Here is a 17,275-nt window from a genome sequence, read left to right as displayed (position 1 = left end):
CAAGGTATTTTCCAATCAGGAGAAAAGTACTAAGAATTTTCTGAGAATTTCAGGAAGATCTTCTTGGAACTTGGTGATATTCTGTATTTTTGTTACTGGGGTTAAAAATACTTAAAAAATTAGGTTATTAAGAAATTATTTCTGCCTACTTTTTTCAGTGTACTTTTAAATTCTGCTTCCATTCAGAGATCAGGATAGAAGAATGTACTTCTTATGTCAAGATATAGATGACACTTTTATTGGATGATGTCCATTGGGCCAAGCTCTTTTTGTGTATTTATTTGAAAAGTAGACTGCCTTTCATTTGTAAGTATTAACAATTGAAATAGATTTTACAGTGATTAAAAAAGGTAACATCTATAAAAATGTTTCTTGATTTTGAAAGTGAAATGCAGTCCATTAATCTGTCATACTGAACCAGTAATTATTATCTTCAATCCTTTATATGAGTTTAAGAATGGCAAATTAGAGAAGATATATATCCTGACAAAGTTATTTAGTTAAGTAGTAGAGTTGGATTTTGAACCCAGGTTTTTCTTAAATTTATAATATTACCAGATTTTTCATTAATAACATTTGATACTAACAGAAAAGGTCTTATACATGTAAAAAAGGTTGTTAATTATTATTTGAGATAGGAGGTGTAGATATATTTATAACTTATAACTCAGGCTTTTAAAAACCTTTACTGCCATTATAAAAAGAAAAAAAAAACCCAGCTCATACAGATTTTTGGTTTATGTGAGAGTACAAAATTACCTGTGATCTTATTTCTTATAGCTGTAGAAAACTGCAGCATAATAATCTTTTAAAAGTGGATAATATGCTTAGTACACGACCAAAAAACCTATAAAAACCTTATTACTTAAGTTAAACTGTTTTTTACAATTATTGTATATATGCATATTTTATGTGGGTTAATACATGTACATTACTGATTATAAATACATTTAATCTTGTATTTCTTGGTGAATGAAATGAGACTTTAATGCTGTTTATTTAGTTACATGTATTATAGTTTCTATTTTGTAATAGATGCTCACTGATTTTTGGCTTGCTTTCTGAAATGGTTCTGGTTTATATTTTATTTTGTTACTTTTCTACTTCCCACCCAAGCAGTTACTTTTCTTTTGGATGTCTTTCGTTTAATTTATTATAAACTATTGCTTTTATAAGTCAATTCATAATAGATTTTAGATTGATTTAATAGTGATGAGTTAAATTTACTAGGAGAAGCAAGTGATTAAAAATGTTTCTCCAGGTTTGTAGTTTACAGTTTTGATGCAAAATATTGAAAGCAAAGGAGAATATCATCATCAAATGGAATGTTGTTTTTTTAAAATAAATACTATTATTAATTTTGGCTGCTTGACCAGATTCCCTTAGACCATTTTAAAACCCGAATGATCATTTTGGTGTAATTTGTTCTCACATTTTTTAAAAAGTGTTGATCCCTTCCTAGTAAGACGAGATCTAAACAGTCAGTCTGTTTGTTTAGAAATTTCTTAAGAGGATAAGCTGTATAATAGCAAGAATTTCTAGACTTAGAGCATGCTTTCTTTGGCAGAATAATGAAATCTGTTTACCACAAAGGTAAATCATTAACTTTATTTTAATTTTATTCTTGTCTGCCATAGTGTGATTGATACGTGGCATCATCTTATTGGAAGGAGACCTAACATCAACACTGACAAGTGTCACAAGGTTTATTTAGGACAACCTCAGCCTGTCCCAGTTAGTTTCAAGATGTCTGCCTCATACATGTTGAGCCACTGCATTTCCTGCTTTAAAGCCTTGTGTTATGCCAACATAACTATCTGTGCTGCCTCAACTACAAATTGGATGAACAGCCCGTGACACTTTTTCAATATTATTACATTAAACCAAGTGGATTTTGATTGATAACCTAATATTCAACTAATGCAAAACATCAATCATGGCAAGTATATTAATTATTTAATATTGCAGTCTAATTCAGAAATCGATGTGCTGCATGAGGGGAAGGGAAACTCATGGTTCCCAGAAGATTTAAGACAGGGAATGATTAAAAAAAGACCTGCTGTACTCCTGTGTGTTAGTTCGATACAAATCTTTATTCATTTGCCAATAATCTCTTCCCATTTTCCACTTCAGGACCATTTTATCAGTTTTGAAACCTATAATTGAATTAAGTCTGCTTTCAGCACAGGGCAAAAGGAGTTGCACAAATATTGATGAAGTCATGACAGGGACAACCCAAGAGACAGACCACTAAAGAGGACAGGCTTTATACCATTTGTTGCAAGATCCTTCTGTCAATGTCTTGAATCTTATCTCTCTTTCTAAAAAAAAAAAATTTGTTTTAGCCTTTTGGAACCACTCTTAAAGACTTTTGTGTTAAAATATCTATCCAATAACAGATTTATATAGCATATTACAATATATAGTGTACTTTCATATATTTTATCTTGCTTATTTTTTCACAGCCACCCTATGTGTTAGGTAAAACAAGAGTTAAAAAATCTGTACATCATAGGTGAACCATTTGAGCTTCAGAGAAGTTGGATTATTACCCAAGCTCATTCAACTGTTTTGTTGTAGAACTTAGATTTAAAATATTTTACTTTTAGAACCGGTGTTATACATCATGCTCTCTTATGTAGTATTTATGTACTCATGATAGTTTATATGTGTTATTTTGAGATGGCCACCCTTCCTTGTCTTTCTGCCCAAAGTAAGACTAAACAAAACTGATTTTCATGAAGAATTTGTTGAAACTTCGGTGTCCCAAGCTATGATACATATTAAGCTTTACAAATATGCACACCTTCTAGATATAGATGAAAATGTCTTGTTCTGTTATGGGGCTTGCCTGGTAGCTCAGCTGGTAAAGAATCTGCCTGTGATGCAGGAGACCCCAGTCTGATTCCTTGGTTGGGAAGATCCACTGGAGGAGAGTTAGGCTACCCACTCCATTATTCTTGAGCTTCCCTGGTGGCTCAGCTGGTAAAGAATCTGCCTGCAATGCTGGAAACCTAGGTTCAATCCCTGGTTTGAGAAGATCCTCTGGAGAAGGGAAAGGCTACCCACTCCAGTATTCTGGCCTGGAGAATTCCATGGACTGTACAGTCTATGGGGTTGCAAAGAGTCAGACACGACTGAGCAACATTCACTTTCACTGTCACTTGATCTGTTATATTCTTTACTTGAAGAGAATGGCCTTCTTCAGTGTGTGTGTTTATGTATATACACAGGTATATAGCAAAATATATACATATCAATATATGTATATAGCAGAATATATACATATCAACATATGTATATAGCAAAATATATACATATCAAATATATGTATACATATATGGAGGGGTGGTGGTTTAGGTGCTAAGTTCTGTCCAGCTCTTGCAACCCCATGGACTGTAGCCTGTGAGGCTCCTCTGTCCATGGGATTTCCCAGGCAAGAATATTGGAGTGGGTTGTCATTTCCTTCTCTAGGGGAGCTTCCCAACCTAGGACTCGAATCCAGGTCTCCTCACTGCAGGTGGACTCCTGCACTGCGGGTGGATTCTTTACCAAGTGTGCCACAAAGTGGCTTAAATGTATTTTGTCATTAAAGTCACTAACCCAGCTTTCTTTTGGTTTGTGTTTGCCTGGTTATATCTCTTTTAGAAACCATTCTGAATCCTTTTTGTCCTATGTGTCTCTTGTAAATCACACATCCCTAGATTTGTTTCATACCCAATCTAAGAATCTTCTCTGGTATTTTTGTTATGATTGCCTTTCTTTAATTTTCTTTTTAGTCACTGATTACTTAATATTACAGTAATTACTATGTTCCATGCCAGGCTCTACTTGCTTTATTTTGCTTGCTTGCTTCTTCCTGAATTTTTTTCTCTTCCTCAGAACTTTTTTCATATAATATCTTTGTGTGGTGAATTTCCTAAGATTTTGTATGCTGAATATTTCTTTATTTTTCCTTTAATTTAAATAATAGTTTATTTGTTGAATATTAATTCTAGGTTCACAGCTTTTTTATTCACTTTCTCTTGGAAACTTACACTCCGCTGTCTAGCATTAGTGTTAAGTAATCTGATGTCAGTGCTAATCTTTTAGAGGAGTGTGCTTTTTCTTTCTGGAAACTTTTAAACTTTTCTCTTGATCTATAATAGTATAGGCTTAATTATCTTTATGTAATACTTTGCTGTGATTTTTCTTTAATTCTCCTATTCACTGCTGTATGTACCCTTTCAGTCTAAGATTTGAGTATTTCTATATCTAGGAAATTTGTGTCACTGTTTCTTCAAATATTTATTCCCTTTTATTTTGTCTTTGCTTTCCTTCTAGGATTCTTATTATATAGATGTTCATACTTCTACTCCTGTTCTTAATTTTATCTCTTGTATGTTCTTTCATACCTTTCCTATGGCCTTCTAGGAGAGTTCTTTCTGTGTTCTAGCTCACTAATTCATACTTGGTCTGTAGTTATTGTGCTTTCAGTTCATCCTCTGGGTTGCTTATTTCAAACTATTGTATTTCTAATACTCATTATCTCATATTGATTCAGAGAAGGCAATGGCACCCCACTCCAGTACTCTTGCCTGGAAAATCCCATGGACGGAGGAGCCTGGAAGGCTGCAGTCCATGGGATCACGAAGAGTCGGACATGACTAAGCGACTTCACTTTCACTTTTCACTTTCATACATTGGAGAAGGAAATGGCAACCCACTCCAGTGTTCTTGCCTGGAGAATCCCAGGGGCGGAGCCTGGTAGGCTGCCATCTATGGGGTCGCACAGATTCGGACATGACTGAAGTGACTTAGCAGCAGTAGCAGCATATTGATTATTTTTTATAACCATTTTTCATATTTAATTTCTAAAAATCTTCCCCTGTCTTTGAATATGTTATTATACTTATATTCTTGCTCAGTCTGTTTTCTCTGGATGAAGTTACTTTCTTTGTTGTTATTGTTATTTTTAAGAACACCTCAGAGTTCTTAAAAATTTGCCTTGTGGATTTCTCTTTTATTTCCTTGTAACATTCAGCTACTTTGGCTAGTAATTTTAATCTAAGGGTAGGGGTAAAAGTCTAGGCTCTAGCTTGTGCTTATCCAGATTAATTGTTCTACTGTGGCCTCAATCAACCACTTTTTCCCCTTAGTGTCCTCCTGCTTTTTAAAAAACAAAACAAAGCAAAGCAAAACAATCACCCATTATCCACCACACACATACACAAAACTCCCAATACTGTTCTCCCAAACAACCCATCACTGTTGCAGTTATCTTGGTTCTTTGAGTGTTATGGGGCTGGGTAGATCTACCCAGGGGGCTTCCCAGGTGGTGCAGTGATAAAGAATCTGCCCACCAATGCAGGAGTTGGAAGAGATGTGGGTTTGATCACTGGGTTGGGAAGATTCCCTCGAGTGGGAAATGGCAACCCACTCTAGTATTCTTGCCTGAAAAATTCCATGGACAGAGGAGCCTGGTGGGCTACAGTCTAAAGTATGGGAATTTTGTGATGTGAATGCATGGAAAGAGTTCATTACGTCATTTGTGAGAAAAAAAGGTTTCTCCATAGGAGATTTTGTTTAGGTTGTATGTAGTCTGTTATGGTATTTGCTACCACTTTCCATATGGTATAGCTTTGACAATAACAGAGGGAATAGTAGTATGCCATGGATTTTAAGAAGATAATTGACATGATCAAGCTTAATTTTACAAAGATCTTACTCTCTTACGGAGAAGGAATTGACATAGGGCAAGCCAGGGGTCATTGAGACCCATTAAGAAGCTTTTCAATAATCTGAGAGAGAAAAGATGATGGCCTAAAATAAGACATAGTTGTGAAGATAGAAAGAAGTGGTTAATACTACGTGATAATTAAGGATGTTGGATAGCCAAGACCTTGTGGTTGATTCTATTTGTTTATATTTGGTAGCGAAGGAAAGGGACATGTGTCAAGGAAGATGCTTAGTTTTCTTTCAGGCGTGTCATTCAGAATGTGTATTTCCTAAAATCATTTAATTTAAAGAATTCCTTGGAAACATAATGAAACAATAGCCAGCCAATCTTTCTTTCTTTTTTAAAGAATAGTTTCTTATCCTTGATTCCAAAATGCAAATAACTCTGAAAACTGAGATTTGTTCCCTAAGTTTGTGATAAAGTCAGTGGACAGCAAAACAATGAAGCTGTTTATCGTCTTTGTTTATCCCATTTTGTGTGGACATTCATATTTTTCTTTCAGAATTATTAATATGTATGATGATGAGATGCTGCTTCAAGTATTGCTGTCAGTGTTTTATGACATACACCATATGTACCTTATTACTTTCCTTAAAACCCAAAATATTTTTTGTTTGTTTGTTTTTCTTATTTTGTTTTTAAACTTTAGTGCTCAATTTATTAAACTCATTCAACAAAATATTGAAAAAAATTTGAATATATAAACAATGCCAAGTTTGATTAAACTGGCTGAAACATAAATACCAGTTAAAAATTTAGTATAGCGGATCCTTTTGAACATTTCAAATAGTAGATAAAACATCCATAAATCCAATGAGTGTAAAGCATATCCTTATACCAAAACAGAGTACCAAAAAATTCCAAAATATTCTGATGAAACATGTCTAGCCTCAGTGGTTTCAGATAATAAATTATGGACTTCTACTTTGAATCTGAGCATTTTTGTTCTCTTATACTGCATTATTTTCCAGTAAGAACCATGGTGTGACAATGTACCCATGGGGAAAAATAAAGTAGATGTGAATTATATAGTATAAATATACTTCACTCTAACATAGATTGCTGAGTTCAGGAACAAAGCAATGTGTATAGTATGCTTCTGTTCAGGTTGAAAAGAGAAAAAGAGAAGCACACAGACACACACAGAAGTATGCACACATATGCAGAGACTGTCTTTGGAAGGACAAATAAATAGCTAATATCAGTGATTGAGAACTAGGGGTGAGTGATAGGAAGATTTAATTTTGTTGTAGTATGTATACACACACACACACACACATATTACACTGTCAGATGTTTTACTGTGTGTATTATTATTTTTGTTTAAATTTTAAACTACACAAGTTATATGAAAACTTCCCTGTGAACACTTAAAAATTCATCAGACTTTCAGCTCTAGTAAATATATTAATCTTATAATAATAAAGGTAAAAATAATTATGTAGTTACTGGCCTGCTATGACATGCCTTATTGCAATCTATTTCTGTCATTTGACATTAGAACTGTATCCAGAGAATGAGTTTCAGAAATCCTTAAATTTTAAAATGTTGATTATATAGCATTGTCAGAAGCAGAAAAGAGAATGGCTAAAGAGGAGTAGTAATCAGTAGACAGTGGAGTTTATTCCCAAGATGCCAGACTGGGCAGTGAGAGGAAACATTGGAAACCACTAGTATAGTTTTAAAGCAGTTGATCCAAAAGGAAAAGATAGGGAAATTGAAAAAAGATTATATAACAAGACAAAGGAAACAGAAGTAAATATATTTTTGGCAAAAAAAAAAAAAAATTGGAGACCAAATAAAGAGAAAAGAAATAACATTGGGAGCCCTACAGAGAAAAATAGGTGTGGAGAAAAGATTAAACATCATGAATGCAACACTGTTGTCAGATGTTCCATAATTATTTTCTGCATTGTGGTAGAAGTATAATTTTGTGTTAAAGCAAGTAAGGTGTGGTCTTAATAATGGAATTAAAATACTGCTTGATCAGAGTGAAAATGGGGAAAGTCCATTTCTTACTAATAAATTAGCATTAACTGAAATCAGGAAAAAACATCCAACTATTTCCATATTCCACCAAATGTATATTTAAATTATCTTTGCTACTTGTACAGTTATTTGTATTTTGTCTCATCAGGTCTCTTTCTTTTTTTTTTAGTGAAAGGCAAGAAATTAAATACTTAAAATATATATTGTGATATTTGATGTTTGTGTTTTCATTGGTGATTAATTTTTCAATATAATTTTAGGTTCTGATTTATAGTAGGCACTAAGTTGATAAAATTAATGGTAGGAAAAAATTTAAGATTTAGTGTCTTAGCTATACACTGATAAATATTATTTTTGTGCACATTCTTTGTATAAAAATACACCTATTGATGGATGGGCATTTGATAAAGCAAATATAGTAAAATGTCAATTGTAGATGGTAGATAAAATGTCAAATCTAGATGGTTGATAGAATCTGTATGTTTGAACATTTTTGTAATAAATGTTAAAAAAATAAACTCAAATGAAAAAGCTAATATAAAAGAAAGATAGTGTACAAATAGTAAAATGATAATAAATTTGATTTTTTTTGTTGTTCTCCGCTGACTGAAAAATCTGAAACATTTTACTAGATGAATATAAATTTTAGTGTTAATACTACTATTAGATATAAATAAATTATCTGTTCCTAAGGAAATTGTTCTGTCCTTAAAAATGGGGTTGTTATGAACATTAGGAAAGATATTTGAAAAAATTATAGGGGTTTGTACAATATTTTTGAGGTAAACATAAATTATAGGAGACGAGGGTTTAACAACTATTTTAAACTTTTATTCTTCTATTTTAGGGAATCTGGAAACATCAAAGCTGGATTAGAACATCTGGTAAGTTCTAATTTTCTCTTGAACATTTGCATCATCTTTGATATCTGCATTCTAAATGAACACTTTTGAATGAGCTTTGAATACCTTGTATTGAGAAAGTCAACCATTTCCCAAAGGGTCAGCTTACTGTTATTATGTGAAGGCACTTACATTTTCATTTATCTTATCATTTCAAGGGAATTAAAATTTTTTTAAATTACTTTTTTTTTCTGATGTAGAGATGAAATAAAATGGATGACAATCCTTGGATTGATGATTGCTTTAATTATAAACAAAAATGTTTGGTGTAGAATTTTTGGCATATCTTGATCTGACAAAAACAAGCTTGTGTTTTAAGAAAAAAACAATCAAATATTGCATGCATAAATGTGGTATGTTTTAGCAATTTAACAGCTTTGAAAGAAGTGCACAGCTTTGTTTTTCCTAATGTCTTTGCTTTATGAATAATGCATTGGTTTAAACTACATTCAGTTTTAGAATATAAAATAATTGAGATGCAAAATTTTTGGTTTCAGTAAACATTTTTAAAGCACAAGTGAAATTCCAACTGACTTAACATTAAGATCTGTCCATTGATCAAAAAGTTGGAAAACTGCTGTATTATACCAGGTCCAAAATTCATTGAGCTCACCACATTGAGTGTTCATTACAACATTAAGTAGTTCATTTAAACAGAGCATTATAAAGTCATGCTCTGGTTTCTGGTCAGATCCAAATGTTGAATAATTAATGATAGAGATTCTTTTGTAAATACAATCTAAGTAGTTTTTTCATGCAAGACTTCATTCGTGTATCATATTGTAGCTTTGTTAACTATTAATGTGCTTTTTGTTCTGCTCACACAAGAGCAAATAGGAGCAGCTCCATTTTTATTTATAGCAGTTTTAGAGTTGAAAGGATTTTTGGTTTTTCCTTCAATAACTAAAGGAAACTGAGGAAATCTAGACTTTTCAAAGTGATTAAATCATGCTAAAAATTACAGATTATTAAAAGCAGAACACAATAACCAAGTTAGAAAAATTGAACTATGAATATATTTCCAGATTAGAAGTAAATAAATAACATTGTTATTCTCATTATTAAAAACTATTTCTTGAATCTTCATTTCTCACTTAATAGTACAACACATATTTTGGAGATACAAATGGACATTACAATAAAAATATTAATCTAAAACATCTAATGCCAGTATCAGTTGGCAGCTTATAACAAGGAAGAACAGCTAATGTAGTGCCAATCTCTTGTAAATTATTATTTAATAAAAAGACTTTATATTTATGTGATTCATATTCATCAGTAAACAAGTTAGATTCTTCCTTTGTTTAAATTTTATACATTTTCATACTTACTAGTATGAATTTATTTTCAGTGACAATCTCTTGCATTTATACTTGACTTGTAATTTTGTGCAGCAGTGGTTTTCTAACTGCCCTGGGCTGCCAGGTTTTCTCCCCATAGCAAATAGCACACCAGGCTTCCACTGCCCACTTTAGCCAGAACAGTGCCCATTTTTAGTTATTTTATATACTTTTAAACTTTTAAAATAAGATTTCATCTAAACAGAGTTCTTCAACTATAGGTATTTTAAAACCTTTGATGAAATATAGCCACGTGTATTAAGTCAGGAGTAATGGTTTGTTAAATTATTATTTCCCATTCTTGACTCTCTAAGTTATATTTAATTTTTATCTGAGTCATATACATCAAATGTATTTCAAAGATAATGCATTTTAGGGATTAGAGAGCCAGGATCAATATAACAGGTGGTGGAAGTAGATGATTTTAATGCATTTTACCCCAGTTATTCAAACTCTGTAGCTTAACATTGTAAAATTTACCCACTGGCTGTGAACTATTAACAACATTATGAATACATAGCATAATATCACATATATACATATATGTATTGTTTTGTACACTAATAATATTCAGTAAAGTTAATGATATTCTTTATAACTGTCTAAAAGGAAGTAAATGTAAGAATTCATTGATTAAGTGCAAAGGAAACCTGTCAATCTAGCAACTCTGGGCTCTTTAGGTTTGCTGAACAGTACTTATAGCCCTTGCCTTCTAGCCCTTGTACTCTTTCTTTGAATTGACTGTATGCCAAATACAGTTAGAAGTACAGATTCTAATAGATTGATTTAAAAAATATATAGTGTAAAAATAAAATGAGAAGAGCATCCCACACATTTAGAATTAGTTTCTTCTATTTATGTAGCCTTCTTCAGCCTTTTTCTTTCCAAATTTACTTGAATTGTCATAGAAAATTAGCATTGTCCTGAGAGAGGGTAAGATCCAGTATAAATTTAAATATAGTTAAGAAAAATGAGATATGAAGTATGTTATATTTACCACAAGGACACATACATGGTTGCACTGTCTGTACTCTGTTTATGGGCTCTTCTTGATATATATAGTATCTGTAACCCTGGAAGGGAGAAAGCAGGTGTGGATGTATGGAGAGAAGAGTAAGATGGATGGACTTTGTTTCCCTCGGACCTCTTCAGGGGCTGATTCATTTATTTGTCACAATCTCTCAAGCCCTGATTCAGTCTTTATTACATTATTCCTTTCTATCTGTGTTGCCACCTTTTCCTGTGAACTGTCCAGTGTGTCATTCTTGGCTTAAATTTATTTTAGTATACTCCCCAATACCATTTTATTTATCTTCTCACAAACTTGTCTACCACCCATAAAGACTATGTCTGTTTAAAGTTCTAAACACAGCCTTTGAAGGTTGGTGCCCCATGATCCATGGATAATTCTTGCCTGATGATTGAGAAAATGAGATTTTTCCAGCTTTACTACTCCCCTGTATTTAGGAGCCAGCGTTCTACTATAAGGTCCCAGGTTTTATGTTTCTAGGAAGGTGTATGAAACGTTTGCTCAGTGGTAAGTAAAGAATCCACCAGCCAATGCAGGAAATGTGGGTTCAATCCCTGGGTCAGGAAGATCACCTGGAATTGGAATTGGCAACCCACTCCCCCAGTATTCTTGCCTGGGAATTCCCATGTACAGAGAAGCCTGATGGGTTACGGTCTGGAGGGTCTCTAAGAGTCAGACATGACTGAGCACGGATGTGCATTCTACTCTAAAGAAAAGCCCATCCTTCTTATTTTACTTTTCTTTTTACTGTGAACAAAGACTCATGAACAGATTATTATCAGTTACTTTTCTTATTTACTTTGTCATTCAGATTGTGCCAGATTTGTCCAGAGAGTCCTCTTTCAAGATGATTTCTGGGTCCTTTCAACGTACTCTTTTTTTTTTTTTTTTCCCTAAGCACGTCCTCTTTTTCTGATAAACATGTTTCAGAGTCATCTTAAACCTTCCCTGTCCCACTCCCAGAATCAGCCATTTCTCCAGATTACTCTATCTCATTTTAAAGGAGAATGGTATTTAGGAGACAAGGTCTGGACATGTGATGTGCTCATTTTCTCTGGAATTTTCTTACTTCTAGGAACTTTTAGTCCTAGATTAGACAGATAAATAGAGGGAGGGAAGTTAGTACATAGATAGATATTTTTAAGAATATATAAGTCATACTGATGCCTCCAATTTCAATCCAAACCATAGAGTTCTTCCTTGTTCTCCCCCATTTCATATTTGTGTTTATGTAAAGTGAGAATCCAGACTCCTATAGCACTAAATGTTTACCCATTTGCTCAATCATATAATATACATAAAATAGTTCCAAAATCACTACAAGTGTATCTTTTGAAAACGACTTAATTAAAAGACTTCAAGATTTATTTGCAGTTTTTTCCCCTTGAGTGTAGTTTAATCATTTGAAATATAGTCACATTCATTTGTTCCCATTTATGGGCTTCCCTGGTGGCACAGCTGGTAAAGAATCCACCTACAATGTGGGAAACCTGGGTTCGATCCTTCGGTTGGGAAGATCCCCTGGGGAAGGAAAAGGCTACCCACTCCAGTATTCTGGCCTGGAGAATTCCGTGGACTGTAAAGTTCATACGGTTGCAGAGTCAGACACTACTGAATGACTTTCACTTCACTTCACTTCATATTTAATTTTAGGTGCCTTTGTTCCCATTCTTGTTGATTTAATTATGCTTGAATATCCATAAGGTTAACATGTTTTCAGAAGTCAAAATATTATATACTGTGGTATTCTCAGAGAGGTGTTACCCCCTTCCTTTCTAGCTATTCTCTATTTCTTGTAGATAGCAAATTTTATTAATTTCTTGTCTGTACTTCCTATGCTTTTCGTAAGATTAAGAATATATCCTGGTGACTCAGATGGTAAAGAATAAGCCTGCAATGTGGGAGTCCTCGGTTTGATCCCCAGGTCAGGAAGATCCCCTCGAGAAGGGAATGGCTACCCACTCAAGTATTCTTGCCTAGAAAATCCCATGGACAGAGGAGCTTGGTGGGCTACAGTCCATAGGGTTGCCAAAGAGTCAGCCACTGCTTAGCCACTAAAGAGCAACAGCAACTATATGCTTATTTGTATGTATTCCCATTTCCTCTTTCTTATAAAAAGCATATTGTATATATTTTTACTGTAATTTTCTCTTTTCACTCATTAGTATATGCTGGAAATTACTCCATAATTACTTGCATATCATTATATTTACTATGTTTCTTTCTCTGTTTAGCTGTGGCTCATATGTACAATATTCCCCAAGATCTTGCACATTCCAAGCTGTTTTTCTGGAGTCTTGCCACTTGAATGACAACTTGGATTGGACATAAAATCCTTGGCTCACAGTTTTCTTTGACTTTCTTGAAATATTATTCAAGATATTTGAATCTTGCTTTTGATATCTCTGGTTTAGTTAAGTTCAGTTCAGTTGATCAGTCGTGTCTGACTCTTTGCGACCCCATGGACTGCAGCATGCCAGGCCTCACTGTCCATCACCAATTCCCAGAGTTTACTCAAACTCATGTCCACTGAGTCGGTGATGCCATCCAACCATCTCATCCTCTGTCGTCCCCTTCTCCTCCCACCTTCAATCTTTCCCAGATTCAGATATCCCAGATATCTCTGGTACCGGCCTTATATTTTTACCTTTACAGATTTTTATTTTATTTTTGTTTTTAATTCTCTCAATTGTTCTCCTGGTTTAATTCAATATTTCTTATTGTTTTCATTCAAATTTATTCTTTTTTGTGTACCTTATAATGTATCCTTCATATCTGAACTATTTCCCCCTTACATTTATGTTTTTATTCTTTGAATATCTGATTCTAGGTTTTCTTTCTATTATTTGTCTAAATGAGTTTTGTGCTTTGTAACTGGTTTTAAGGGAAGAATTTTCATCTACTGTAGTGTTTTAATCTGGTTACTATGTCGGGGTGATTTTGATTTCTTTCCCTTCGTTTCCCTCCCTTCCTTCCCTTTAAAAATCCTAGATGTTTTGTAGACAGGGCTCCTGGTTTAAGGGTCCCCTCTTCTGCAGTATATACTGTGCTTATCATGTCCAACTCTTTGCGACCCCATGGACTGTAGCCCACCAGGCTCCTCTGTCCATGGAATTCTCCAGGCAGGAATAGTAAAGTGGGTTGCCATGCCCTCCTCCAGGGGATCTTGCCAACCCAGGGATCGAACCCAGGTCTCCTGCATTGTAAGTGTACTCTTTACTGTCTGAGCCTCCAGGGAAGACCTTCCACAATATATTGAGGCATCATTCTCTAACAGATGATGATGGCAAGGAGGAAGGGGTTGGCATGTCTTGTTTCTCTTTAGCACTTTGTTTCTTACTATTTTCTTCCATGTTTTTTATTTACCTGATTTTCTCCCAGAAGCAATGCTTCCTCAGGCTGCCTCTTCTGGTTTCACTCATTTTCAAGCCCCTTTGCTCTAGCTAGTGCTCTGGTAACACCAGCTTCTAGGCCTGTGTTCACTATTTTGGCATTTTAGTGTTGCACATTTTTTTTCCTGGGGATGATTTTTGTTTTTATTTCCATTTATATATTAAAGCTGTTATCAGGGGCAATGGCAAGGGGCGGTGTCTTACAAAACTTTTGCCTCAAAAGAGACATTTATAATAAAAAATGTCAGAAATCAGTGTTCAATAGCCCTTGAATCCTATGCAGTCCCCTGCAATCCTCCTAGAGTGTTCAGAATGGTCAGCAGAATTGAATACAAAACATCTCAGAGTTCAGTGTGAATATCTACTCAGCGACTTAGAGAAAATCATTGCTTATAATGTCATGCTTAGATTTTATAATGAACTTAAGAAAATAGTACTTTTTATTTGATGAAAAATCATATACAAATTAAAGACTTTCTGATGTGACCCCAGTATGTATCTGTTAACATAGTAGGGTTGAAGGAGTGGAGGTGGATGGTTATTAGGTGGTGATGTTGCTTCTGATTTGTTTTATTAATGATGTCCTAAACTGTGGACAATTGACTTAAGTTCTCTGTTATATGAAAGGTAGCTGACTCCATATTTTTCTACCTCTTATGTTTTTAACTTCTGGATAATATAGTGAGTTGTAGCTCTTATTGAAATATTCAATGGAGGTTAAAATATTTTCTTTTTAGAGTGTTTTTAATACAGTCAAGTAGCTGACAGTAACATACATTTTTATTGTTACAATTATAAAAGTACAGGAGATAAATCTTGTCATGTGATTATAGTATAGCTATTATTGTTTGTTTTTTTTTTTATTAGCAATCTATACAAATAATGCTATCCTTTCCTCTTGGGAGAGGGCTTAAGATCTGAATATATTGGTTTGAGCTAAATGAAAAATTGTCACTTTTTTTTAAGGTCAGAATAGTTTTGGGGTTGTTTCTGACTTGAAAGAAGGACTGCTGTGCCATGTCTCCTTGGGCAGAGAATGAAGTGAATTATCTTGATCAGTATGATACTTCTAAAGCTTCCCTTGTTCTCTTTCCTGAAAAGTCAAATAACTGGAGATACGTAGGAGTCGGGGAACATGGCCTAGGTCAGTGCCCCTCCATCTTTAATGTGCATATGAATCTCCTGTAGATACTGTTTAAACTCTGGGTCTGGGGTGGGGCTTAAGAGTCCACATTTAGCAAGCTCCCACATGAGGCTAATGCTGCTGGTCCAGCAAACACCAGAAAGAAAAATACATTGAAAGGCATTGACTTGAAAGACAAGTGGGCAGGGAACAAGGCCCTTGGATCAAATGAAAAATCTAGATGTATCCCCCATATAGTCATGAGTATGATTCTGCAGCCTATGAATGATTGGGAGAGACAGACACTCCATGGGTTTAAACAGGGCCACAATTTCATCATCTTACTACTCTGTGAGAGTCGCAGAGGGCCAATTTTTTTTTTCTTTATTTGGGTTCTGGATATTAAGTTGTATATTTCAGAGCTAGAGCTGGGCACCAGAACTAATAATACCTTGTTAAGCTCTAGGTGGAAGGTTAAATAAGTGATGATAAATCTTTTAGTAAAATGGGTTATAAGTATTTACAACTTTAAGTGGGATTTGCTTTCTATTAATAGTTGAATAGCAAAAGAACTCTGGAGCCATACCTGTGGGTTTTTTCTCCCCACAGAGGTCTCATTTATGCTTCTTATATTGTATAACATTTGAGAGTGATGACCTACTTGTCCTTGTGGTCAGGCAACACAGTCTGGCCATTTTAAGTGTTGAAAAGCAACTGTCATTAATAGCTTGTTCAGCCCATCAGTGGTTTGTAGACTGTAGTTGCTGCTTGCCAGAAATGTAGGCAGGCCCATTGCTATTACTTGCTCATCGATAGTACTACATTCTAGTAAAAGCCCTTTTCTCTCTGTTTTAGGCTATTTTGCATAGAACTTGTAAATAAAATGGCTGTATTTCAGTTCACAGTTTAATAATTTTATTTAACAGAAGCATAAATACAGTTAATACATTATCATACTTTTGAGGATGCAGGCAGAGATTTTGAAACCTCTTCTAAAGCAGAGGTTATGAACCCTGCTCATCCTTTGTCTGTTATATTTTTAAATACCTGTCTTATTTTAATGTTTCACCACTGTGTTTTGTAAACGTTTTTGACATTTGTCTAAATGAGTTTGAGAACATAATTATCTCACAATGAACCTATGTTACTCATACACCGTATATATTTGTTAAATGCTGATGAAGAATATCTATTACCTCATATACTATTTAAAGACTTCAATGTAGTAAATCCTTTTCCTCTCAGCATTTTAATTTTTTTTTTTCACCTAAGCCAGTATATATTTGAGGTTTAGGGTAATTGTGTGTGTTAAAACAGATGCTTTCCTTAAACTGTGATTATGAGATAAAACAGCATGCATGAAGTTTTTCTTCTTTCTGAAAGAGCAATTCCATAAATTTTTCTCTATTTCCTTTTAACAAATAAGTGTGTCCTATGAATATATGCAAATTAAAATACCTTTAAATATGGATTAAATGTTAATATCATGTTACTATCATGATTTCTTACAAGTCCTAAATCTGGAAACTAGCTCACATTTCAGTCAGAAGCAGTATCTTGCCAGTGATCCATTTCTCTGAAACATTTTGATTGGTTACAAGTTTATTAAAAATTATTTCTGAAGTAAATGATTAAAAAATATTATCTGATCATCCAAACAGCATGAACTTGAGCCCTTTTTCTGAGTCTACCTTGAGCCTACCCTTACTCTGTCTCCTCTCTTCCAGAGAAAAATCTGTCGGTTGTTGTTGCATTTTTAAGACACAGTGGTTTTGTGGAA

At 34.1% G+C, this 17,275-nt stretch overlaps 1 protein-coding gene across 3 annotated transcripts in view; it reads left to right on the top strand.

Moving 5' to 3' along the window:
- RSRC1 (arginine and serine rich coiled-coil 1) overlaps positions 1-17,275 on the top strand; it is a 444,205-nt gene that overhangs the window by 191,261 nt on the left and 235,669 nt on the right. For all 3 annotated transcript variants that reach the window (XM_068979359.1, XM_068979344.1, XM_068979354.1), the window contains exon 5: positions 8,556-8,592. In XM_068979359.1, coding sequence (XP_068835460.1) covers positions 8,556-8,592 — 37 coding nt within the window. The remainder of the gene's footprint in view (positions 1-8,555; positions 8,593-17,275) is intronic.

The sequence above is a fragment of the Capricornis sumatraensis genome, chromosome 1 (assembly GCF_032405125.1).
Source record: "Capricornis sumatraensis isolate serow.1 chromosome 1, serow.2, whole genome shotgun sequence".
NCBI classification, from domain to species: domain Eukaryota; kingdom Metazoa; phylum Chordata; class Mammalia; order Artiodactyla; family Bovidae; genus Capricornis; species Capricornis sumatraensis.
This window is presented reverse-complemented; position numbering and strand designations above follow the sequence as displayed.